Raw genomic sequence first — 24531 nt, 5'->3', positions numbered from 1 at the left:
TTGTCAATTATTGTCATATTATGACTAATTTCTGCCTTCTGTTTATTTTTTGTACTTATTATCTTTTTTGGGGGTGACTTTCTAGAATGCTTTTCTCATTTCTATTGGAAAGATAATTTTTTTCTGGTTCAAAACTGATATTTCTCATTTTGTTCTCATGGTGGTTGCCCTTATCACCCACGTCTGTTCCTCCCTGTGGGCTTTTTAAACTTATCAACTTGTACAAGCTAAGCATTTCAACAGGCTCTCCAGCGTCTTTTGTCTCTCTTCCCCTTCCAGCCATGATGCAACATTCCAGTTCTAGGTGGTTATAGGTATATTTCTTCTATTTCCCTCCTTTGGTCCTAATAAACAACAAGCATTACCAAAGTATTTGATCACCTACAGTATTCTTGAGTTTCTTGTAGCATTTCCTAGATTCATTTTCTTCTTATTTGTAGTTTTCTCAGTGCTGGGCTCTGTGGGTGAATCTTTGGAGGTCTTTTTATGCCTGAGTACACTTTGGTTATTCTCTTAAATGCCTTTTGTATGTGCAATGGAATTCCTCTAGGATTGCAAGATTGAATCATCTTGTCTTAGTTTCTAAGACTCTGGTTAGGAGCCTTGTAATTGTCCTCTTTTCTTCCCACCAAACTGGCTGGTCAAGGTTGTGCTGGTAAGCTGTCTATCTGGGGAAAGAGCTCAGATCTGTAGTTTGCCAATTACTGTGGTGTAAAGACTCCCACCATGGCCAATTTCAAGCTATGCACATGATGTCACTGATGTGGCCTTGGGAGAGATGTGCTCATGTGCCAGGTCAGTTCTCAGGAGCTGGCGTGAGCTGCCTCCTTCTTTCTTTTGTTGGTGCCTAATTGAAGTCCTGGAATAGACCCCTGTGGTCACTGTACATTTTCTCCAGTGAAATTATTTCATCCTGTCTATTTCTTCCTTGCTTGTTATCCTAGGCCAACTCAATTTGCTTTATAGGTGAGGATATTGAAATACTTAGAAGAGCTAAAGGGATTTGTTAGTGGCCAATAATCAGAAAGGCATGCACACAGAGGTTTCCTGTTCTTAATAAAACCAGATTATAACACTTTCTTGGAAAATGCATAAAAAGTGGTATTTTAATAGTTCTATGTCATCACTTAGAGGTTCTGGGGCAGCAGAGTGAGCTGTGAGCATAAACAGCCTTCTGGTGAAATTTTTGGATGCTTAATCCTCAGAGAGCCGTAACTCCATCGTCATTAAAATACAGCCTGAGACCTTCTTGGCCTCAAGGTGTGACCGCAAACTCAGAAGCAGCCCCTGGAGGGTGACTCTTTCCCCTTTCCTATGTGGGAGATTTGTTTGCAGCAAGAAGTGTTCCATTTTCCTGGACAAGTCATAACTGGCTAGATACAGTCTGGGAGAGAAACCAGCAGCCTAGCACGCTTGGGCTGGCAGAACATGGCCGGGTTCTCAGGGCAGGCAGAGAGGAGAAAAGGTAAATGTGGATTCCAGCTTTTCCTAAGTAATGGGTTGTAGTCAAATGGAATTCTTCCCTTAGAGCTGCATTTATAGAGGGCCTGTCCCCTCCCCTTGCCTCCTCCCTACATTCCCCATCCCAGGTCCTCACCTCATCATGCTAACCTGGAAGTGTGTGAGATGGGGGCAGTCCCACAGAGGCGCTGTAAGAGCTTCACCCACGCTCCCCTGGGGGAGGGTGGCAAGCTCGAGCCTGCTGGCTTCCCACAAATGGGTCCTGTGCTTGGGGGGCTCTGAGAGTGTTACAACTGAAGTAATTAAATAACAAAAGGGTTTGGATTTGTAAATTTGGGGGCACAAGGCTAAAAGATTATGCCTTAACAAGTGAGATGGGTTGCTAACAACTTGTACTTCAACGCAAACAAAAAACCAACCACTGTCCTTTCTGTATAATTCTCTTTGCGAACAAACCAAAACCTCTCATGAGAATTTTTCACCCATTCTCCTCTTTTCAGACACAGGCTTGACTGTGGAAAATCCCTCAAATGGGCAATGTGTGAATAACAAAGGCAAGCTGTGTTTTAAGAAAACCCTGATACCAACTTGCAAACTTAACAGTTTAATGAGAGTGTGTTTACATCTATTACAAAAGGAAACACATTTGTTAAAATATGATTTGAAATTTGAAAAAGATCAGTTTTCATCTTATGACATTTCCAGAAATATTTCTATTATGTGAAGAAAGACACGTTGGCATTTCCAGTGAATTAGGCTCCTAACCCCAAGTCTGGAGAACATCTCATGATTCAAGAATAAATCTCCATAGATCGTTAAAATAGTTCTGCCCCGTCCCCAAACCCTTCCATCTCTCACTTAACTCAAAGTGAGATTACTTATTGGTCATGCTGATTTTGTCAGTTTACAGGGGAGAGAAATAGAGAGAAAGAGAGAGAGAGAGAGAGAGAGAGAGAGAGAGAGAGAGACAGAGATGAATCAACACTTCTAAGGTAGAAGGGATGACTGAGTTCCTCCATGTCATGAAACCAATAAGAAACTGAGGCTGGGGGAGGAGATGGACTCACCCAGGGTGGTAGAGTTCATTTGTGTCAGAGCTGGGGCAGAACCAGCCCTTGCCTTCTAGTCTAATGCATTTTCCCTGACACCACATTGCTGCATTGGATGACTGAGTTGGATGACCATGTCACCATCCTCTGTCCTCTTCTTGGTGAGTTCTCTTTAGGGATGTGGCTTATTTTGCCAGAAAAGGGACTATTCCCATTAAAGGAAGCTCTTATGGAATGAGCTGCACAAAGTCTAAACTAACCCTACCTTTGATAAGTGCTGTGTTTCTCAGAATGGAAAGGTTCCTGAATGGTGACCACACAATTTCTCCCTGTGCTTGGGAATAAGTGAGGCTAGGCTTGCTTTGGGGTTGGGGGCAGAATCATAGAACAGACAGAAAGAGAGGTTAACTGGCCTTCAGCCTGGGTACATGCATGTTGTGCTAAAGGCTCAATTTGCAGTGACATGTTTTGGAAAAGGCAATTTAGGAGACATCATAGGCCTGGTACTTTGTTATGGTTGATGGTCTTCTGTTTTTCTCCTGGGACAGATAATACATGCGGTTGGCCTCTGGGTAGGTGACTTTGCTGAGTGGAAGCTTGTAGATGGCGGGGTTGTTGGTTGTCAGAAGCAGGAAGGTTAGTGCAGAGAGGCAGAAGGGCCAAGTGCAGGGTGGTAGTCCAAACTGGGAAGAAGGAAGAACACAAGAGGAACCTTGGTTACATCAGATGCTTGTGCCCATTTCATCAGCCATTACCGACCACCTCCAGTCCTGGGTAGAGGAAGGGATGCTTTGTGGGCATTGATAGGACTAATACTGAATTGATGACCAATAGAAAGAAAACCATGCCAGTGGTATCAGTCGGCAGTGTTACAGGTGAACACACACACTTTAAAATGCAGCTATTTGAACCCAATTATAATATACCTTTATATAGGAGACATGTTTTGTTTGGGTTACCTGGCCATCCTATATCTCCAACTTAAGAAACTGTGGCCATTCCTGCCTTCTCCTATTGTCCCTGTTGAAAGAATGGCTTTGACAGCCATTTTGTAGTTTAAGGCCTTTTTTCTTTAGTCACAGCTGATTGGACCAGAGACAGACGCCTGACTCAAATGCAGCTTCCTGTAGGCAGATGTTCTGGGAATAGAAGCCCTCCCTTGAGAATTTGAATGAAGAGGCACAGAGGCTGTGTCCAGAGGCTCTTGACCTGGTTGGCCACCTGGGGGCTGTGTCATCACAGAAAGACACAGGGAAATGGAGCAGACATACAGAGAGAGGCCGAGATGTGACATCCTATTCCCAGGAGCTCGAGCTGGAGAGTAGCTACCTCTCTTCTCAAGGCTCACCTATGCTCAGCTCCCCTTCTCATGGTGTTGACCTGTTTATTTATTCTTAACATTCCTTGAAGCTTTTAAATACCGTCCCCTGCTCTTTGTTTGAGATAACTGGAATGGATAGCCTGCTAACATAGAGCCTGCAGTTTCAGCTATGAGGCAGGTCAAACCATGCCACCTTTCCACTAAATACCATTTTATTGTAAGGAATACCTCAGGTAATACCAGGGTGGTAATAATACCAGTCGTGTGTATGTTCAAAGATGGCACTGTCGGAGGGGAGCTTGGAAGAGAACAATGACAGCCTTGTACTAGAACTGCAACTGTAAGGAATACCCATGGGTGATAACTCCACTCAATGAGTCTTTCCAAAGCCCTCCTAAGACTGCACCAGGTATTTGGGGGAAGCATCTCCTTCAAGTTCTATGGTGGGAGGGATGTGGACTGGGAGTTCCATAGACCCAGATCCAAGTCTCAGCTCTGATCACCTTGTTGTAATCATTCTATCTTTATGAGAACTATTTCATCAATAATAAGATAGGGATAATAATATCTACTCAGAGAGCTGGTGCTTAGAGCATATGAAAGTCCTCAGTTTGGGGTTATCGTCCAAGGGTGGTATTGTTGAAGACATGGGCTGTACAGACATAGGCCAGTTAGAAAGCAAATGAGGGAAGCCCCTAAGTGCTCTCTTCTGTGGAGGGCCTGAACAGTCGCATAAATGTCACTCAACACTTGTATATCCACAAGACTGGAAATTCCTTCAGAGTGTGTTAGTAACCTGCACGTTTTTGTATCCCTGAGAGTGGTCCACACAGTGAGTTAAACAAAATAGGCACATGAAAAGTAACCTTGAATTCATTTTGAAAAATATCTAAATTGAGTGGTATAGCCTGTAACTTCTCTGCAACAGAGGAAAGGGCCAGTCACCCTGTAGATGCCTATGAACAAGAACCACAGCCTCCTGTTTCATATCCCTTCTGGTACTGTGCCTGAGGAAGGCACATGACAGGTACTTACTGGGTGGGTGATTGGGAGAATTGGGGCACAAGAACGATGGGAGCAGGCAAGAGCCTCAGAAGCTCTACTCTATCCTCCTGTCCCCCTTCAGTGTTTTGGATGGTCAGCTATTTAGTCCCAGCTCTAGTGATGGAGCTCATAACTGTAAGTTTTCATCCATTCAGCAGTTCTTGAGCACCTACTATATGCTGGACACTGTAATCTGTACTAGAGATAAAGATGAAAATGTGACTGGGTCCCTGTTCTGAAGGAGCAGGCAGGTTGAAGGGGGAACAGGACCCATGTGCTTTTCAGTTATTACAGTACTGCATGTCACATGTTGTTGCAGATGTGTGAAAAAAATTTGATGGGGGTCAGAGGAGGGACTTGGCCCAGTGAGGGACACTGGATGGTATCAGGGAGGGCTAATTCTATGCTTAGAAACTTCTTTCTCATGTCAAGTCTAATCTCACTAAGGAGGGATTTAGACAAGTGTGAGTGGAATGCCCACCTCTATCTCTATCTGAAGGACCAATGGACTTTTCCTGGTAGCCCATGGGAAGTGTGCCCTTGACCCCTTATCCAAGGTTGGGAGGCACTGACTGCAGGCTGAGCGCTAAGCACTCTGTGCTGGGCCTGGGACTCTCCCTGTGTGTGAGGGGGGCTGGGTGGCCCTGTGGTGCCTCCTAACCTCATGTACCACCTGCACTGGGGCTCATGGGAGGGGTTCTCGGGCTGCTGCATGTGCCCATAGATGTCAGCTCTAGTTTTTCTCAGACTTGACTTGGGCTTGGCTCCCGGTCTTCCCTGAAGCCTTCCCTCAGGACCCCCGACACTAGGCTAGTTACTATGGGACAAACAACTGGCCCACAAACTAGTTGGGCAGATGATCTATAAACATACAAAACATTGAATAATAAAGACTTAAAACTAGTTCTAGAGGGCAATAGACCCAAGGTTCTGTCAGAAAAGAGTTTGATTTATAAGATAATGCTCTTCAAATTGCTGGCCCACTGACAATGAGTCTGATTGAGCAACGCCTGACATTTAAACTTTTGAGGCCCAGCTTCTTATGTCCAGCAGGTGCTGAGGTGAGTAGTGGAATTTGAGACAAGAGGGATGAACTGGGGAAGGCTTCCTGGAGGAGGGGCTTTGCATTGACTTTGGGGAGACGCGAGAACACCAGGAAGGGTGTTGTGGCACATTCTTAGCTCACGTGGACTCACCACAGATAACACGTTAGCCAGGGCAGCACCCAGGTAGGCTGCAAACAGGGCTGGAACAGAACCAAGAAATAGTCGAATAATTAACAGTACCTCAACCTTCGTCTACACAGTCTCTCCCCACACAGTTTATGCCAAAAATGCTCGCTCTTAGATTACAGAAAGGTAAGTTTTGTTTCCATTGCTTGGCAGCTTAGAAAAGTGTTAAATTCCCAGCAAATGCTGGCACACCTATGGCCACAGATGAACTTTGTTAAAAAGGGCTAGAATTGAGCTGTTACGGTTCTCTTGGGTCCCACCACCTTGCATTCTAGCAAAGGAGCATTTAGTGGCATCAACCATACATGAAAATTTTACTATCCAGCCAAGAGGAGTGAATCCCAGGACTCCCTGTTGGGATATTTCATCACAATTTATGAAAATAATATGGGTTACCAGGGAGGAAGACCAAGTGTGCCGACTACCTCATCTCCCAGGCCCTGCATGGGGAGGGTACAGCCAGGCTGGCCCCTGGGAAGAGCCAAGTGCCAGCTGTTGGTGAGGTTCTGTGAAAACGGGCCAGGGTACTTGGGCTTCGCTCGTGAGTCTTCAATTTCTCAACTAAAAGCATCCCAATTGTTCCTAGGATGTTAACAACAACCCTTTGGCAGAGAGTTACTGAGTGCCCAGCTGGTAGTAATCCTGACCACATCCCACAACCTAAGCACTATGGGAAGTTCCCATGGTCAATGTTTTGGTGCTTAAGGTTCATCGCTGTATCTGATGTAAAGTGCCCAACTTCAAATACAAAAATAAATTTGCATATGAGTTGCTCTTTTGGTTAGTTCCAATCATTAGCCAGGAAGGTGGTGGTCACAGGAGAGAGAGCCCATGAATAACAACCAAACAAGTGCCATCTAAAAAGTCTGTCTTCTTCAAGTGGCTGAACACTTTGCATACAGTGAGAAAGATTTTTAATATATTCATCCCTAACCAATCATTCAAAACAGTTTAAAATAAAAACCCTTTTATAAAGCAGATGATCTTCGCTTTAATCTTTGACGGATCGGAGGATTTTCACAGGGTGGTTTTCCTTGAGGGGATGGGTCCAGTCATGTTTTTTGGTGCAAAGGGGATTCACTGGCAGTACCTACCGCAGGCAATGGCGAGGAGGTGGGTCTGCCAGGTGATGACGTAGAACATGCCCCCTATGGCGATGCAGGCAAGAGTGCTGTTGAAGCCACACAGGCCGAAGTAGATGGAGTCAAAGGGTGTTGCGAGAGTGAGAGCTGTGAGAAAAGGCAGACATCGTGCTGGGGGTGTGGGTAGGGGGTGGGAGTGGGGTCCTGAGGCCCCCCGCCAGCCCTGAAACCCACCTAATGGTCCTCAAACCCAGACTAATGATCCTCTTAGGCATTTATAAGAAGGAATTTATGATTTTATTCAGTGAAAAAACACCTACAGGAAACAAATGGCCACCAGCTCACATGCATATTAAAGGTGAAGCTGTTATGGGTAGAAGAGACCCTTTGAGAACGAACTCTGAAGTCTGATTTAAGCAGTCCAGAGATGGTCCTTCCCTGGCCAAAAAGAGGACGGCCTCTTCCTCACTGATATCTTAACGTTCTCTAACGGAGAATACATCCTTTGTATCATCATTAAATATGAGACTTAAAATATAAACACTCCTGGAAGAAACCTCTCCCAAACTTTAAATTTATACTAAGGTGTAAATGACAAACACCAAAGTTTTTCTTGAGGGCAGTTTTGCCCACAGGAGCATAAGGGCATTGGCACCCGAAATACAAAAAACATGGTACAATAAAATGAGGGAAAGTTTACAGAAATAAGTAGGTGAAGCATTGAAGACACATGTCACCATTTTCTTTGGAGTCGGTCCCAGGCACTAACATCCTCATGGCTCATTAGTAAGGGAGAAGTGAAGACACTAACCTGCTAACATCCCCATGGTGGATCCAATCGCAGCGTGCAAGCAAATAAGAGGCGAAGCTATGAACAAAGCTATGAGGAAAATGCCTCCAGTCCAGGGGTTGTCACAGCCGTACACTTGGCCGATTCCAACAGGGATGGCTCTCAAAAGCTGTAGGTATCACATGCAGAGAGACAATGTTACCCTCGGCTGGAAAAAAATTTGGCGCCAAACCCTCCCCACCAACATTTTGCAAGAGATTTCCAAGATATTTTCAAATAGATTAAATCTGACAGGAACGTGAATTTTAGTTGTTTTAATCTTGAGTTTGTAGAACAGTAAGGGGTTATAATGTTAAGTTTCCTTGGTTTAGAAACATGAGTATAAACTGAATGAAGGGAAACTGAAGACCTTTCAAGTGAGGGTATTATTTATTAGAAAAGTAGGAGATGTCCGATCAAAGTTGTGGTTTAAAAACCCTCTGGTAACATTCTTTTTAAAGATAAAAAGATGACTAGAGGGCTAAAGATGATATGGAAAAATGGCCCTTTGTGTTTCCAAGAACGACATGTCTGGGCTGGAGCCACGTGAGTCTGGTCCGGGTGAGCAAGTGGACTAGCACACACAGGGGAGCCCTGAGAAGGTGGTATCGCTGCATCTGCTTTGATGGCGAAATCATCAAATGGTGACTGATCGATGAGCACTCTGCTGGCAGCTGGCTCCCACGCATCTCATGGGCGGAGAGGTTGTCTGAGCACGACAGAGGGTTTGAGGAGGCCAGGGTCCAGGGCCTGGGGGCACTGGCACGCATGCCCTGCGTTTGGGAAAAGGATCCTGGGCATGCAGCCTTCCCCGGGGACTGGGATTGGATCCTGTGTAGTGGGAGTTTGGCCAAGGGCCCTTGAGCTGGGAAAGTGTTTAAGGGAAGAGGCTCTTGGCTATGCTGGAAGGCACTGGGGTTTGACTCACCCCCTGGGCAGGGAGCTGAGGAGAAGCAGAGGCTTGGGGCCAGAACACGTGTATCTTACGATGAGGCAGGTCTTCTGTTAGGCTGTGTCCTCTGCCCCATGGGGGTGCGTTAGACAGGAGGACGCGGCAGCGGCTCCAGGCACAGCCTCCTGTGGCCCCAGGAACAGAGGACAGAGTGGGGGCTTGGGCATCCCCAAAGTCGGGGGAAGGCAGGACAGTCGAGAATTTTATAATGAGGCAGTGGCACCAGTCAGCCTCCTGGGGGCTCTCCAGTAGCCACAAGTGCCGAGGAACTCACGGGGGCTCAAACCTGATGGGTTTTAAATCTTCTCTCTAACATTTACTACTTTGTCCCCCAAACTCAAGGCTCTCATGGGGTGATCACAAGACAAAACGTCTTCATCGTGACCATAATCCATTCAATTGTCCAGTAAGTTATTTCTAAAGAACAACCACCCCAGATGGAATTTTTCTTTCCTGGAACTTTGGGGGTTATAAAATATTTGTATAGGATTTCCAATTTTTTTTTCCCCATTTCTACAAAATTCCTAGGTAGCTTTTCCATGGAAAATGTGGCCTGGAGAGTGCAAAAGATCTTAAATTTGCCTTCTATAATATTACCATCTCCCTGTAGCACGCCAATTAGAGCGATTTTGCCTCCTGAAGACATACATGGGGTCAACACCATGAAAGGGAAGCCTCGGGAGCGAATTGCAACAAGGCACCTTTCCTCGCCGCTGGCTCACGAAGGCCCTCTCTCACGCGCACGCACACACACGCATACATTGCAAGAATGGCACTAATGCGGATATTCCTCTTCTTAAATAATGATGCTTTTTGTGCAAGTGCAGGGCTCAGTCTACTACGCCTTGCTGTTGCAGACTATGAAACGCTAGGAGAAATTAGACAACATTAGTTCCAAAAGTTCTTTCAACAAGGGCAAGTGGTTTTGTGGTTAGATGATGAATTGCCAATAACGGAGTTTCTGAGGGAGCCTGGTCGGGGGGTTGTTCAGTGTACCGGAAGGTGGGGGGCAGCAGAGAAAACGTGTCCACTTAGATAAGGAGGCTAATGGGCTCATTTCTCCAGGCTGATTGAATGCTCTTAGTGTAGCTTCTTATTAATTATCTTGGCAGCCTTCCAGAGGCCAGCATTATATACAGAATCCTTGTAAAAAACTTTAAAAGCTCTGTTATATATGCATGTTTTAATGGAGGAACACCTGTGCTTTAAAGCGAGAGCACGCCTCAGAGAGCGAGTGGAGTTAACTCTGGAGGGCGGAGCAGAGGATGCCTTCGCCGATAGATGGCGGTGTGACGCGCACGTCTTTCATGTTTCAACGAGGCTGGGTGAAAGAAAATACAAGGCGTAAACTGGATTAAAAACTGGAATAAAGCATCAAAAAGGCTTCTACAAAAAGGAAAAAAAGAAAGAACCCGGGTCTAGCAAGACAGGAGGCCAGAGTTCTAGTCTTGACGTTGCTCTTCACCAATAAGCTGCGCCTCAACCTGGCCTCCATTTCCTCCTCTGTGGAAGCGGAAATGGCTTTTCTAGCTCTTTGTTAGAAAGGAAATAAGAAAAAGACGGCGGCTAATGACAAATTGTGTGTAGAGTGTCCCTCGCTGTATAATGGTGAATAGTAGTTATTACTCGTGGATGTTTCTTATGTGCAAAATATGTCAGTGCCACTTCAACATTCAGTTTCAACACATGCTGTCTTTCCACCTTCCCCAGTACCTACCAAAGGCACTTGGATCTCCGACCAGGTGATGTTGGGCACAGAGGAGGCAGGCTGCAGCAGCGTCGTGGGGAAGAAGAGGTTGTAGTGTCCTGTGGCTGCCAGGTACAGGGTCACCGTGATGTTGAAGGGCAGCGTGAACACCGGGAGGTCCCACTTGCTGAAGATGGTGCCCAGGGCGCTGGAGAGGATGGGGCTGACGGGAGAGGCAGAGGAGATACAGTTCAAGAAGCCCTAGATGCTGACACGAGACTGAGCGGGAGCAGGGTGCTCCCTGTGCTGTCCTGGGGGAAGCAGGCTGCTGGGCACGCCACCTGCACCTGGCTGGCCCTGGGCAGCCCTTCCCCTGGGCCTCTTCCTCCCTGTCCTGGCACAGTGACAGGGCAGATGCCTAGGCTCAGCTTGAGAAGGAGCACTTCCTGGGGGAACGTCTGAAGGCAAGGAGTCACGAAACTTCCTTAAAAAGTCATATAGTTCCATGTCCAAGCACGAGGAGAGAGGACAGGTTGGGGGAGCGATGAGGCAGGGAACGGCACTCACTCAAGCAGCAGAAGTTTGTTGAGCAGCTGAGAGCACTAAGCCTCATGGCCCGAGTGCCCTGCACGCTCTGAAGGGGAAGGAGGAGCGAGGGCCTGGCATTCTGAGGGCTCTACCTGGTGCCTGGGCCTTCGGCCTACACTGGGAGGTTGTCCCAGTTTGGTCAGGAGTCCCAAGGGCAGGGGAAAGTCTGGGGGTGGGGGTGGGTGGCAGCGGGAGGAAGGAGGTTTTCAGAAACTGATGGGACCCCATGGTGTGGCTCTTAACCTATGTACCCCTCAGCTACTTTCTCTGTACCCTGGGAGGGCAGGGCCAGAAACCCTTTTAGGTCTTAGAAAAAGAAAAAGAGAAGTAAATGATGCTAGGTAACGTGATGCTGTCCCTAGGCCACCTAGCACAATGCTGACATTGCAAGACGTTAGTTATTTCCGGTGGAAGTTTCTGATGTGCCAGCTGAGTGAATGCCACTTTAACAGTGAGTTTAGACAGACAGCCATGGAGTTGGGATAAAAACACCGGCAGTCCCTGAGCTGCACCCACAGTCTCAGAAGCCCACTTACCAAGACATGGACATCATGATGACAGGGAGCAAGAGCCACCAATAATAGTCGCCTTTGTCTGAGAAGACAGCCATCAGCAGCCCCACCAGCACCCCGTTGTAGCCCTGCAGTCCTGCTGCGATGGCCGATCTGGGGGAGAGAGGAAGGCTGGGGAAGTGGGGGCTCCCCGAGGCCCAGTGGAGAGGGGCTGCCATCTCGATTTCCCTTCCGTGTCAGATTTTTCTCAGCCGGGGCTTGACAACACACACCTTCAAAGAGATGACCCCTCTTGACCATGCCCCTAGATGACACATAGCAGTTACGAAATCATCAGGGAATGGTTGTGTTTAGTTATCGGTGTCCTCATTTTGAGGCGTTTCTGAGCTGGGAGCCAAGCAGTGAGGGGATGGAAGGTGGCAATGGTCCCCACAGAGAGTGACCCCTGGCCTCCTGCTGGGACCCTGGCTCTCTTAGAACTTACTTGTCCTGACTGAGGACGAGGGCTGTCAGAGTGGACACAATGGTGCCCAAGCAGCCTGAGATGGCCCACCAGGGGTTCTGGACGAAGAGGCCGAGGACGATGAGGATGCCACTGAGGGGGTTGTTCACAAACATCACCTGAGATGTCCCCCGGAGGACCCAGTCGAGGAACTGAAACACCGGGGATTTGTCTGAAATGGAACCGGGGCAGTGAGTCAATGCTCAGGTATGGCGGCCCTGGGCCAGTCCCCAGAGGCCAAGTGGAGGGTGTGAGGGGAGGTCCACACCCAAAGTGGGTTTGCAGGGAGCCAGCCCACCGCTGTCACCTGCCACAGAAGAGGATAAACCAAGGAACCAAGAGGCCACTTGACTGCCCAGAGAACTCTTCAGGCCCACTGCTAATTGGTTGTGGTCATTAGGTTGTTTTTCTAGCAGGGGGTGCCCTGAGCTACCTGTGCCCCCATGAGAATGGCATAAATTTTCAAGAAGATGGATCCAGGAATAAAACTCTCTTGTTTCATAGAGGGTGTCAAACCCATGGCTTGAGCTCTGAGGAAGTCACTGCTCAAAGATCAAAGAGGATCTACTGGAATAGTAGACATAGTTCTCCCATGAGCCATCCATGGGACAGACAGTTTTTTCCAGAATGCTGGCTCCAGAAGCCCAGTGCTAAAATGCCTGGCTGCAGGCCTGTGAGGGGCCATCTGAGAAGCATATCCATTATGTTCAGCAATGGGAGCCTGCGCACTTACAGGGACTGGGGTTACATCCGAAGGGACTGTGAGTCTGTTCTAACAGCAACACTCCTGTCTTTGCAAGATAGAACTCAGTCTGGCTCATAGAGAACCATGGCCAAGTGTTTGCTGATGGACAACTGGAGGTGACCTTCTCACAGACCCTTTACCTTTAAGCCCCTCTCCGCACTCCTTCATCTCTCCCGTGACGTAGCTGAGGGCTTTGCTGACCCTTCTCCCGTAGGCTGCCAGGTAACCTTGGATCCAGGCTGCTCTGGAACTGCTCGAGGCTGCCTTTATCTCTGAGCTCTCCTCCATGGCGTCCAGGTCCTGCCCCGGGACAAGGCATGGGTAAGAAGCCCCCCAGCCTGTGCTTCTCATGCTGAGAAGTGGCCGAAGCTAAGATTTTCATTTGGCATTTAGTGACATTGCTATTTAATCACATCTTTGTTTCTGTAGACTAGAATATCTTTGATTTTGCTTATCACATCACCTCAGTTAAGATGAGCAACAACCTTGAAATACAACAAGGCAGTATCTTCATTCTCCTTCTCACTCATGGATGAGGGAGGGCTCAGGCATCGAGAGGTTTACTGATTGGCAGACCTCAAGGTTGAACAGTAGAATTGGGATTTAACCACAGATCTTTAGTTGTTGTTTTTTTTTTTTAAAGAAACATTACTTCCACTATACCACATGCTTTCCAGAAGAAATCATCCCTCCTCAGCATTAAAATGAGACTGCCCATAAAATTAAACATGTAAAGATTCTGTTTGTGAAAATTGGCTCTAGCTCATTTCCTAAATGCTTAAATGCTGGAGTTAGAGGAAGATGGATAATAGGAATTCAAAGAAAAGGGATATGAAACTTTATAAAGTAAACTGCAAAAAATGGACATTTTTATCCCAGGTAATTATGTTTCTGGAAACATGAATTCAAGAAAAGTTTGCTCAAACTAGAGAACGCCTTTCCCAGACCTCAGAGTCTGCAGCCACAGGCTCCGTGGCGTGGGGTGCTGCCCTAGCTCAGGCCACATGTTACTCACCAGCAACTCAACCGTGGGCTTCCGGTATTGATAGGGGAAAGGGTCTTTAGTTTGTCTCTCCTGGTGTTCGCCTTTCCCAAACACTGGAGTTGGAAGGAAAAAAACATCAATTAGGATACCTGTATCCTGGCCCTGAGCAGCAAATTTCTTGGAAGGCTGGAATGGGAATATCTCTCTTTCTTGTTCCGCTAGAGAAAGCCCAGGGCCATGGCATCTTTCAGCTGGAAGGTCCTTTTTTTTTTCTTTTACTGGTTATGAACCCATTTGGGCTTTCTTTTTAGGAAAAAAATGCATATCTTCATGTAAACATTTTACAGGAGTTTAAGGAGTCTAAAGTTTCGATCGATCTTTAGTTAACAAACTGATTTATCTCAACCTTTATATTTTTTAGATGAGGAAACACTGACTTGTCCATGATCTCCAAATCCAGGGTTCCTTCTTGTATACCACACGGACAACTTGTAGGTGTGCAAAGAAAGGAACTTGGGCACTATTGCTCATAAAGTATTAAGCTGCCTGAGCCATGCAAGATCTGCTTGCATTTGCCCATGCCTCTTCCCAGCTGGATGACCTAGGGCTGTCTGGGTCTCTTTTTTAGCCGTATGTCTTGGAATTTTAGGCATTTTAGCAGCAACGTCTAGTCGAAGTAAGAAAAGTGATATCCATGTCATTACTTGAAATGGACTTTGGCATGTCCTTGTAATTCTAAAGAACTCTCATAAAGTGGTTCTAAACATATTTTTCATTGTTACCAGATCATTTTATTTTAAAGATGGACAATTTCAGTAGGGTTTTATACATAGTAAAAGAATTTAGGGCCCTTGAAGTTTTGGTCTTGGTGCTCTGGTTCCCTCTTGTGGTCAAGTGTGAGAATGGGAGGCTGGACTGAACGCTCTGTATTTTCAGGCTGAATAGGCAGGTCGCAGTCGTGATGTGTTCCTGAGTCTTCAGAGCACTTAACCACTAGAAGGAATGCATCCAAGGCACCATGTTCCCACTCTTGAAGGGGGAGGGTTTGCAAATATCATTGTTTTGGGAAGGTACACTATGCATGAGAAACAAATTCATGTTTGGAATCTTAAAAAGGAAGAGTAGGAAACTAAGAAGATCCCTCTAGACTCTGAGGCCATCGTGTGTGACATCCCAATGGACCCACTGCTTCTGGCTGAAGCTCCCCGTGGCCTGCCAGCTCTTCAGCAATTGTGACCAAGCTCCACCTCCCAAGCTCCTTTGCACAGGGTTCTCTGCTAGGCCCACATGCAGCCCAGCTCCAAACCACTACTAGAGGAGGATGCTTGGAGGAACAGTGTTAACTTTTTCAGGCAAGCCATGCTCTCTTCCACACCATGCTCGGGGCCCAACAAAAGCAAACTCCCAGGCTAGAAGGGCCTTGACATATCTTGATGCCCTCTCCACCCTGTGTGATGGTTTTGTAACACCCCAGGCCCATTTCTCTGGGTTGGCTACTTTGGGTGGGAAAGGAGAGGCTCAGATGACCTGGAGCAAGTAAGTCACTTCTGAGAAGCAGGTGATGTAAAAAGGACAGTAGCCAGGAATCAGTTTTGTTCCTTGCAGTGCCCCTCTCCAGTTGGGTGACTCTGGGCAAGACAGCCCTCCTCTCTGGGGCTTGGGGGACAGAATTAGATGGTCTCTGCCCTGGCTTTTCACGAGGTTGCTCCAACCTTGCAGCAGGTTGGGGAGACCCTCCAGCCCCACTCCCCAACTCCTTCCTGTTTGCCACAACATGTTCTCAGCTTCTAAAGCCAAGTTTCTGGCTCCCCGACTGGCTCACTTGGGACCCCAGTCTTGGCTGTCGGGAGCGCCCTCCCCTCCCCGCCTCTCCACCTGTCCCTTTGGCCTTGGCATCTGCACCGCTGCAGCACCAAGCGCTGGTCATCTCCAGCCTCCTAGGCCAGTGGTTTGTGACCTGGCAGCAAACAGAATCTCACAGAGAGCTTTTAAAGATCCTTAAGCCCACCCAGGTTGCTCCCCAGAAGAATTAAATTAGAGCCTTCCACGAGGGGATGCAGGTCACTCCAATGGGCAGCCAAGTTGGAGACCTCCCAGCCTTGACCTGCAGAGTCCGCTGCCTGTTTAGTCTCACAGCCCAGGAGAGTCTAGACATGGGGACCTGTGGCTGAGGTCAGAGGTTGTCTGTGATAAGCCTGACCCTCGTGGCTCTCCCCACCACCCTGTGAAGTCGGTGCTGCCATTGTCCTCATTTTAGAGATGAGTAAATCAAGGACCCGAGAGTGAGGGGGAGGAAGCGCACACCTTTGCTCCTCCTCCGAATGGATGACCACTCGATGTGGAACACACTCCTGGGCTTGGGCAGCACGGCCTCTGAGCCCTCATCGGCCTTGGGGCTTGTCGTGACTGGTGGCTCCCCACCACCGCCTAGGCAGGGGCAAAACGGCACAGGTCAGTATCCCGCCCTGGTCCATACCCTGTGAGAGCCACGCAGAGTGCAGGAGAAATCACAGGCAGAAGCTGGAAAAGAAAGAGCCTTGTGGTCTGAAGCTGCAGTAGTCACTGCCTCAGTGCCTGCTAAACATCCAGCTTCTCTATTCCTCCCGTTAAAGCTTCTACCCCTTTCCCCACTGAAGCCAGGCCACAGACACCCATCAGTGTCAAGAGACCACGAGCTAGTCTGCCTACTTCTCCAGCAAGGATCTAGTCTAAGACTCCTTTCACCTGACGTTGGACTGGCCTGAGGGGTGGACCCCAGCTGACTGCCTGTATCTGTCCTTCAGCCAGCACCTCGGTTTCCATCTGTGGCAGGGAGTCTGCGTGCCAGGGGCCCCTCAATGCTGGCTGCACATTAGAATCATGTGGGTACTTTAAAACTGCCTGAACCCTACCCCAGATCAATGTAGATTAATTAAAGTCTCTAAATGCTTGTAGCATTTAGAAGATGGCTGTAGTGGGCAGCTCAAGCTGAGAACTGCTGATATAGTCCTTGCTACTCCAAGTGTGGTCCCCTGATCAGCATCATCTGGGATCTGAATAGACAGGCACTTCTCTGAGGAGGACATACAGAGGGCCCAGAGACATGAAAGGATACTCAGCATCACTAGCCATCAGAGAAATGCAAATTAAAACCGCAATGAGATACCACTTTACACCAGTCAGAATGGCCATCATAAACAAATCAACAAACAGCAAGTGCTGGAGAGGTTGTAGAGAAAAGGGAACCCTAGTGCACTGTTGGTGGGAATGTAGACTGATGGAAAACAGTTTGGAATTTCCTCAAAAGCTAAAAATGGAACTGCCTTTTGAACCAGCAAATCCACTTCTGGGATTATACCCTAAGAATCCCAAAACACCAATTCAAAAGAACCTATGCACCCCAATGTTCATAGCAGCACAATTTACAATAGCCAAGTGCTGGATGCAACCTAAGTGCCTATCAATAAATGAGTGGATCAAAAAACTGTGGTACATTTACACAATGGAGTACTACACAGTAGAAAGAAAGAGGGAATTCCTACCCTCCACAACAGCATAGATGGAACTGGAGAGCATTATGCTAAGTGAAATAAGCCAGGTGGTGAAAGACAAATACCATATGATCTCACCTATAAGTGGAACCTAATCAACAAAACAAACAAGCAAAAAAAGTATAACCAGAAACACTGAAAGAAAAAACGAACTGACAGTAACCAGAGGGGAGGAGAGAGGGGGGTAACAGGGAAAAGAAGGGGGAGGGTCAAGTCAAGGAACATGTATAAAGGACTCATGGACAAAGCCAAAGTGGGGGAGGACAGAGTGTGGGGGGTGGGTATGGGTGGGGCAGGGGAAAGTGGTGGCAGGAAAATGGAGACAACTGTACTTGAACAATGGAAAAAAAATTAAAAAAAATAAAGCTCATGGCTTCAAACATAAAAAAAGAAAAAAATGCAGAATCTCAGGTTCCACCCAGACTGATAAAATCACAATCTGTATTTCAGCCAGATTTCCTGAGTGAGGTCTGTGCACATTAAAGTGTGACAAGCACCAATCTATGGTGCAGTAACAGTCCTGAATCTGGGACCAGCTAGCTACAAGAAACCCTCTGCTGTACCTTATTTTTTTTTAAATTTGCACACATGGGGAGAGCAGAGCACTCTTGTCACATGGAACAGGATTTCTCAGAGTGTGTGGTCTGAGAACTGACAGCATCACACCAGCTTGGTGGCTTGTTAAAATGCATGCTCCCATGCCCACCCAGGTCTGTTAGTTAGAGTGTTTGTTGGTCCCCAAGCATGCAGTTTTAACACATTCTGCTTGGGGTTCCGGTGAACACCAGAGTTAGATATCTAGTGGTTGCCAGGAATAGCGGAGACATTCACACCACTGTTACGTTTGCACACTTTCTAAGTTAACTCACGTGGTCCTTTTAATAGTACCTTTAAACTGTTAGAGGGGGCAGTGTTATCTCCAAAAGATGGGAAATGAAGGCTCTGAATAATTTCTGAAGGAGCCTACAGACAGCGAGCTGTGTGACTCCCAGTCCTCAGTCCTTGCCTCTGCATCTCTGTTGCTCAGAGCCTGGTTTGTGGACCAGATTCATGGAGGTCAACGGGGGCTTGTTTGAAAGGCAGGCTCTGGGCCCTATCCCAGACTGATCAAATGGGAATCTGTTTTTGTTTTTTTTTTTTAAAATAGAGTTCTACAGCTGACTTGTGTGCCCATCAAAGTTTGAAAGCCCTGGTCTGAATCACACTGGTCACCTAGAAACGATTTTAGCAAAGCTCAGAATATATCATAGCCAATAACCAGAGAGTGTGTGGGAAATGTGTGGGCAGGACAGGGGTTTGTCTGCACTCTCAGATTGCAAGGTAAAACATGCGACCACGTCCCATCCCTCTTGGCTTAGGGTGAGGAAGAAGCTCCTGATTCAGCATCCTGGCAGTGGGTCAGCATTGAATCACGACTCCCGAGGCTGGAGAAACCCTCTTGACCCTGTGCTTCAGACACACCTGAAATGTCATCTCATCCTGGGACACCTCTGCAGATAGGGTTCGTGCAAGGCGACAAGGACCAAGGTGGGGGATTGTTGCATCCCTTGGCAGAGTGGTGCATTTTCCCATAAGACTGATCCCCATGCAGGTCTGCCTGGCTGGAAGAGCACCTCCGCCAGCCCATTGCTCCTCATTCCTCATAGGCTGAGTGCCGGTTACCTCAGACACACCCTGGGCAGACCAATATTTTGATCTGAGCCTCATAGACTCAGAACTGCATGGAGCTTCAAGATGATACCTCCCAGAACCAGAGAAATCAAGTTGCCCAAGTCACTCATTCATCATGGCACAGCCAGGAGCTGCATCCTGGCTTCCTGATTTCCAGCACGCTGCTCTGCAGAGGGCTGTGGAAGGCCTGGCTCACTTTTTGTGCCCGGGCTCAGCAAGGCTCACACTGCTGTGACTTGCTAGAGTTGATGTCCTAGTGACAAAAGACAAAAACAAAAAGCATCTCCCTTTCCTTTAAAAACATTTTTTGTCTTTGTTTGGAATGAGTTGGGAGGTGGCTCTGAATATGACCTGACATGGTGTTGGTTCTGGGTTTTAGGTGGGTGGTCCTGGACCACCAGGCACCAGACTGTTTAAGAGGGCAGTGGCCTCACAAGATGGGCCGGCCAAGAGCTGAGGATGAAAGGTGGGGAGACATGGATAAAGTAACACATTTCCTGAGGCTGTGAAAAAACTTAAACCTAAGGTAATAGCAATTTATTACTACTTTTGGGACCACATAGCTGGGTCCAGGGGCTCTGGCCACACCAGGTTCTACCTGGTTGCTTAGGGGCCATGGCGGTTGCCCTCTTGGCCTGGCTTTGAGTGTGCAGCTGTGGCACAGGGTTTGGGAAGCTCTGTCCTCAGTAACCTGTGGGTCGACCTTAGCAGCTGAATGACTCCATGGCATTCCCGCCTGGTGTAGCAACTGCTGCCCTCTCCTACTCTGACAAGCCTTTTAGGTGTCCCAGGGCATGTAGCTTCACACTGGGGCCGTTCAGGACCATTTCAGGGGCATGGTCTGTGCCCTTGAGGATTTCTGTTGCCCATGTTTTCACAGGCAAGAGTCCAACAATGCTTTCCTCCCATTGACTCAGAGAAGGAAGGAACAGTTATGAGCTGTAACGATTTGTGTGGAAGCGCTTTTTCTGGAGAGTCATGTCCCAAAGGACTCATGCCCCTACTGGCTTCTCACAAACAGAAAATGCCAACTCTTCTAATAACAAGGGTAAGAAATATTTAGTAAAAGAGCCCTACCAGTCAAATACAATTTTGAAGCTGACCGTAATTTCTTTGAAAGTATCGAAACAACCTCAAACCATATATAACATCTTTCAGGAGAAGAAAAAATGATCTAGCTGATCACACTGAAAGTCAGCCTTTACTCAAACAGGACCATTCCTATACCCTGTCCCCAAGCTCTCTTTCTCAGGCTTTGGACAGGTTTTACTATCTCCTGGAGGTACATCGATGCTGTCTTTGTATCACTTGCACTGTTCAACATATGGAGCACCTGGAACCTACCACTAAGACCCATTTGTCACCCCTTTCCAGATCCCTGGGTCCCCCATCCCTCCATCCTGCTGTGGGCAAACACACCCACACATCAGGGGGCCATTCCTTACTATGGCAGTGTGACTTTTTTGAAATGACACATTATATATTATTTCACTTTTTTAAGCATCCAATTCTACACGGTTATACTTTGGCCACAATTTGGTCATGTTTCTCTGTGTGCAAGTTGAGCTTTGCACCACTATGGCTGGTCATTTCCAGGGCCCGTGTGTGTGTTTGCGTGAGATGTGAATGCCTATGGGTGATAAATGGGGTGGTGTCTTTTTCTGTGATGCTGTATTTAGTTGACATTTTCAAAGATCATCCTATAACCTATTAGGGGCCTTGAATGTTAGAACTGGAAAGGCTTTTGAGACTGTCTAGCCCTCTCATTTTACAGAGGGGAACACTGAAGCTGAGAGATGGAGCGTTTTCCTGGAGCCCACGTAGCGATTGTCTCGCCTTCCAGCCCAAGACTTGTTTCCCTAAACCTTCCTTCTTATTAGGGATTTATTTTTGATCAGATAAGGTACTGCAGAATCCATTCTCTTTCCTTTGGGGCATTCGAGACAAACCCACAAGTCTTCCCGAGCCTTCCTGATCTATATCTACAGTGGGAAGTGAGGTGGGAGGGAGGTGAACAGAGTATAGGTGGAGGCCAGGTCCATGGGAACACATGCAGATAAACTATTTGAGAGTTCCAACTTTCTAATTGGCCAATTTTTAAAAGAAGGTGGGGTATGAGTCACTGTAACTCTGAGATAAGTGAGGCCTTAGCCCCAAAGTAAATGCTTTAAACTCTCTTCCTCCCCTCACTAGTTGGCCAGTGGACTTGCCTAGACCATGTTTGGTTTTGCTTTGTTTTTGGTGTACACCACAGAGAAGACATTAATTAGCATAAGTGAGTTGGTACCTCATCTAACCTCAAGATACCTTGTAATGACTTTATAAGTGAGGGTAAACAGTGCAACGGCCAGAACAGGCTATCTGTCATTGGGGTGACACCTGTCTGACCTTCTTCCAGAATGACTGTGCCCTCTCTTCCCCCTGTTCCCACCCCAGCCCACACCCTCAGAATCACATGTCTACACTGTCAATCTCTCTGATTTTGATCTTTCCCCTTTCCATCCATTCTGTTCTTCAACAACTAGACCACAACATTATGTCACTTAATAATCTACATGGCTCCTGAATGCCAAGAGTATGATGCTCAGGTTCCTCCACCTGGCTTTCCAAATATTGTGCAATCTGGGTAAGGTTACCATCCAGCTCTTTCAGCTCCTTCCTAACACACACCCTGCCTTGGCACTCTGGCCTTATCACTGGCCCTTCGTGTTTCCTTCCTCTTCTTGCCTAATTTCTATCAACGCTTCAAGGTCTGGTTGATGTTCTACTTTCTCCATGATGCCATTCTTGACTTATTTGGCCATATGGATCATTCCATTATTTGAATTCCCATTGCCTTTGCAGAAGACTCTAGACCAGCAGTCCACAACGTTTTTGGCACCAGGGACTGGTTTCATGGAAGGCAGTTTTTCCATGGACCGAGGAGTGGAGTGGGGAGGGCCAAGATGGTTTGGGGATGATTCAAGTGCATTACATTTAAGCTCACCTCCTGCTGTGTGGCCTGGTTTCTAACAGGCCGGGCCAGGTACTGGTCCACAGTCCAGAAGTTGGGGACTCTTGCTCTAGACCGCATCTTTTGAAGTTAGGGCCACGGTGAGGTTTTATATTGATAGTTATCATGCACAGGAAAAGTTAATAAATCCTTTCCAATCCAATGAAACTACTTGGAATGATCAGTCTTTGACCAAGTGACCTTTGAGCGTAGGCATTGACAGGAGGAACTGAGGCCCAGGGAGAAGTGGTTTACCTGCGGCCACATAGCCAGTCGGTGATGGAGCCAGGTTTGACTTCCTGGTTTTGATGTTTTACTCCTGCCCTGTAGGTACTTTACAGACAGTTGGAGCCTTCCTAAATAATGTCAATGGACTTGTGACATTTTTAATTTAAAGAAATTGTGAATTACTTCATATCCCAAAAGGAGTAACAAAAGTTACTAAAACAAAACATAACACGAAAGCCTGCCTAAGTACCATTACGTTTGTGACACCCAGTGAAAGGCCAAGGGAAGTTCTGGGCCATGGTACAACAGCTTCTTCTCTTGTGGCAACACTTCCTTACTCCCTTTCCTCATATCCTCTTCTCCATCACTCCTCCCCATTATCTATGGCAAACATCGCTAATTGATCATAGCACTTTCCCTGTAAGTTTCAATACAGCCTCAGAATCCTTCTTAACACAGTGCTCCAGAAAATCAGTACCAATTTGTCAGAGTTGGCATTGATAGTACACCTCTTTTCCCTCTTTAACCTCAAAGGAAGTCATGGACGAGGCAGAGGCCTGGCCACAGGCACTTCCAAGCTTCACAGGATAGTTTTTCCTCAGCAGGTTCACCAAAGCTCATGTCCTTTGGTGCCAGTTTTGGAGGAGATCACATACCTTACAAGGTGACCCATTCTCTGACCAGAAAATTTCAATGTCCTGAAACATTGTCCCTTAAGGCACAGCTATCTGTCTTGCAGAAACGTCCACTCTCTGTAGCTTCTCAGAATATGTCTACAGTAATCTAAGATGGCTGTGTAAGAGAGGGGTGCCAAGAAGATGGGTTGTTAACCTGGGGTGTTAAGATGTTTGTGGGGGCTGAGGTAATCTTCTTCTATCAGCATGTCTGTGGAAGGGGTTGCAGCCTGAGGCGAGAGGCCTAGATGCTGGAAGCAGCAGGTGATGGCTCCTGGGAGGAAGGTATTTCACATCCACCTCATTAACCTCCCACGGCTCAACTCAACATGGTGCCACCCTGAACTGGCATCATGTATACTCATGCCAGAGCTGTGAGTTACAGAGTTGTGGAAAGGATGACAAATAATACGAAGGCTCAGCCAGCAGGCAGGTATGGTGGTGAGGGAATTTGAGGGCTGGTGGATTCACCTCCTTCTATCACCAGGTGAGGAAGAAGAGCTCAGGGTTGTGAGTTAGGACACCTGGACATTTGTCTAGACTCTTGTTCTCTGGATAGGTCCCTGGACAAGTTGTGGTTTCCTTCTCCATAAAGGGAGGGGCTTGAACTATAAAAGAAGAGCTTTTTCAGTTTGAAGTTTTCAGAATCTAAACTCTCTTTAGAGTTCTTAGTACAGTTTCCTGGATCAAGACTGGCCTTCCCCAAATGCCCCAGCTCGACAGCAAAAAGGAACAGAGAAAAATCAGCCTTTCTCTTTCTTCTTCCTTTGACAAGTCAGATGGTCCTGCTGACTACAGGGGCCGTCTGGTCCATTTCTTCCCCCCTGGGGACATCTTACCTGGGCTCCTTTTGATGTCCTGTGTACAAGGCTGGAGGAATCTAGGCCTTTGAGATTTGGGAAGAAGCTGCTTTCTGATTGGGCGGCGTCTCTGGTCCTCAACTTCAGGCGTTGGACTTCTTCCTAAACCCAAATCCCTTCAATTTCTTGATCTCCCCAGCCAATCCTCTTGCTGACTTTCTGTGAATTCCCTTTGCATTTCCTAACCTTAGGCCTGGTGCATGCCTTCCAGTTGAGGAAGGGTACCATGGAGGATGAGGGAGAGGAAAGACAAATGCTCTTTCTGTGGCTTTCCCACGCTCTCTCTGGCCTTCCTGACAAAAGATTACTCCCTAAAGTCCCCAGGGAATCTTGGCTCTGGCTACCATGGTTCCCTGACCTGGTTTGATCAGGCAGGTTTCCTTTAAAGGGACAGAGCCGGGGATGGTCTAGCAGTAGTTTTCCTGTCCTCCCTCAGGCACTACCATCCAGTTACTCCTTTCATTAGTATTTGCCTTTAAAGCAATCATCTAAATGTTGTCTCCTCAGGAGGCCAGTTTGCCTTCCAACCTTAATGAACTCTCTCAGTTCCCCATACAGGTAGGGCATAGGCCGGGGAACAGTATTGC

General features: G+C 47.3%; 1 protein-coding gene across 1 annotated transcript in view; it reads right to left on the bottom strand.

The window, feature by feature from the left end:
* Positions 1 to 2992: 2992 nt before the first annotated feature.
* The window catches only part of SLC14A2 (solute carrier family 14 member 2), a 52861-nt gene continuing 31322 nt past the window's right edge, over positions 2993 to 24531 (bottom strand). Inside the window, exons 10-19 of the mRNA XM_054583855.1 lie at positions 16294 to 16416; positions 14020 to 14102; positions 13145 to 13304; positions 12242 to 12431; positions 11782 to 11910; positions 10688 to 10880; positions 8001 to 8148; positions 7202 to 7336; positions 6072 to 6121; positions 2993 to 3193 (exon numbers count right to left, since the gene is read on the bottom strand). Of these exons, the coding sequence (XP_054439830.1) occupies positions 2993 to 3193; positions 6072 to 6121; positions 7202 to 7336; positions 8001 to 8148; positions 10688 to 10880; positions 11782 to 11910; positions 12242 to 12431; positions 13145 to 13304; positions 14020 to 14102; positions 16294 to 16416 (1412 nt within the window). The remainder of the gene's footprint in view (positions 3194 to 6071; positions 6122 to 7201; positions 7337 to 8000; positions 8149 to 10687; positions 10881 to 11781; positions 11911 to 12241; positions 12432 to 13144; positions 13305 to 14019; positions 14103 to 16293; positions 16417 to 24531) is intronic.

Source organism: Pteronotus mesoamericanus, unplaced genomic scaffold (assembly GCF_021234165.1).
Source record: "Pteronotus mesoamericanus isolate MK-2021 breed Mesoamerican mustached bat unplaced genomic scaffold, CSHL_Meso_final contig_74, whole genome shotgun sequence".
Classification (NCBI taxonomy): domain Eukaryota; kingdom Metazoa; phylum Chordata; class Mammalia; order Chiroptera; family Mormoopidae; genus Pteronotus; species Pteronotus mesoamericanus.
This window is presented reverse-complemented; position numbering and strand designations above follow the sequence as displayed.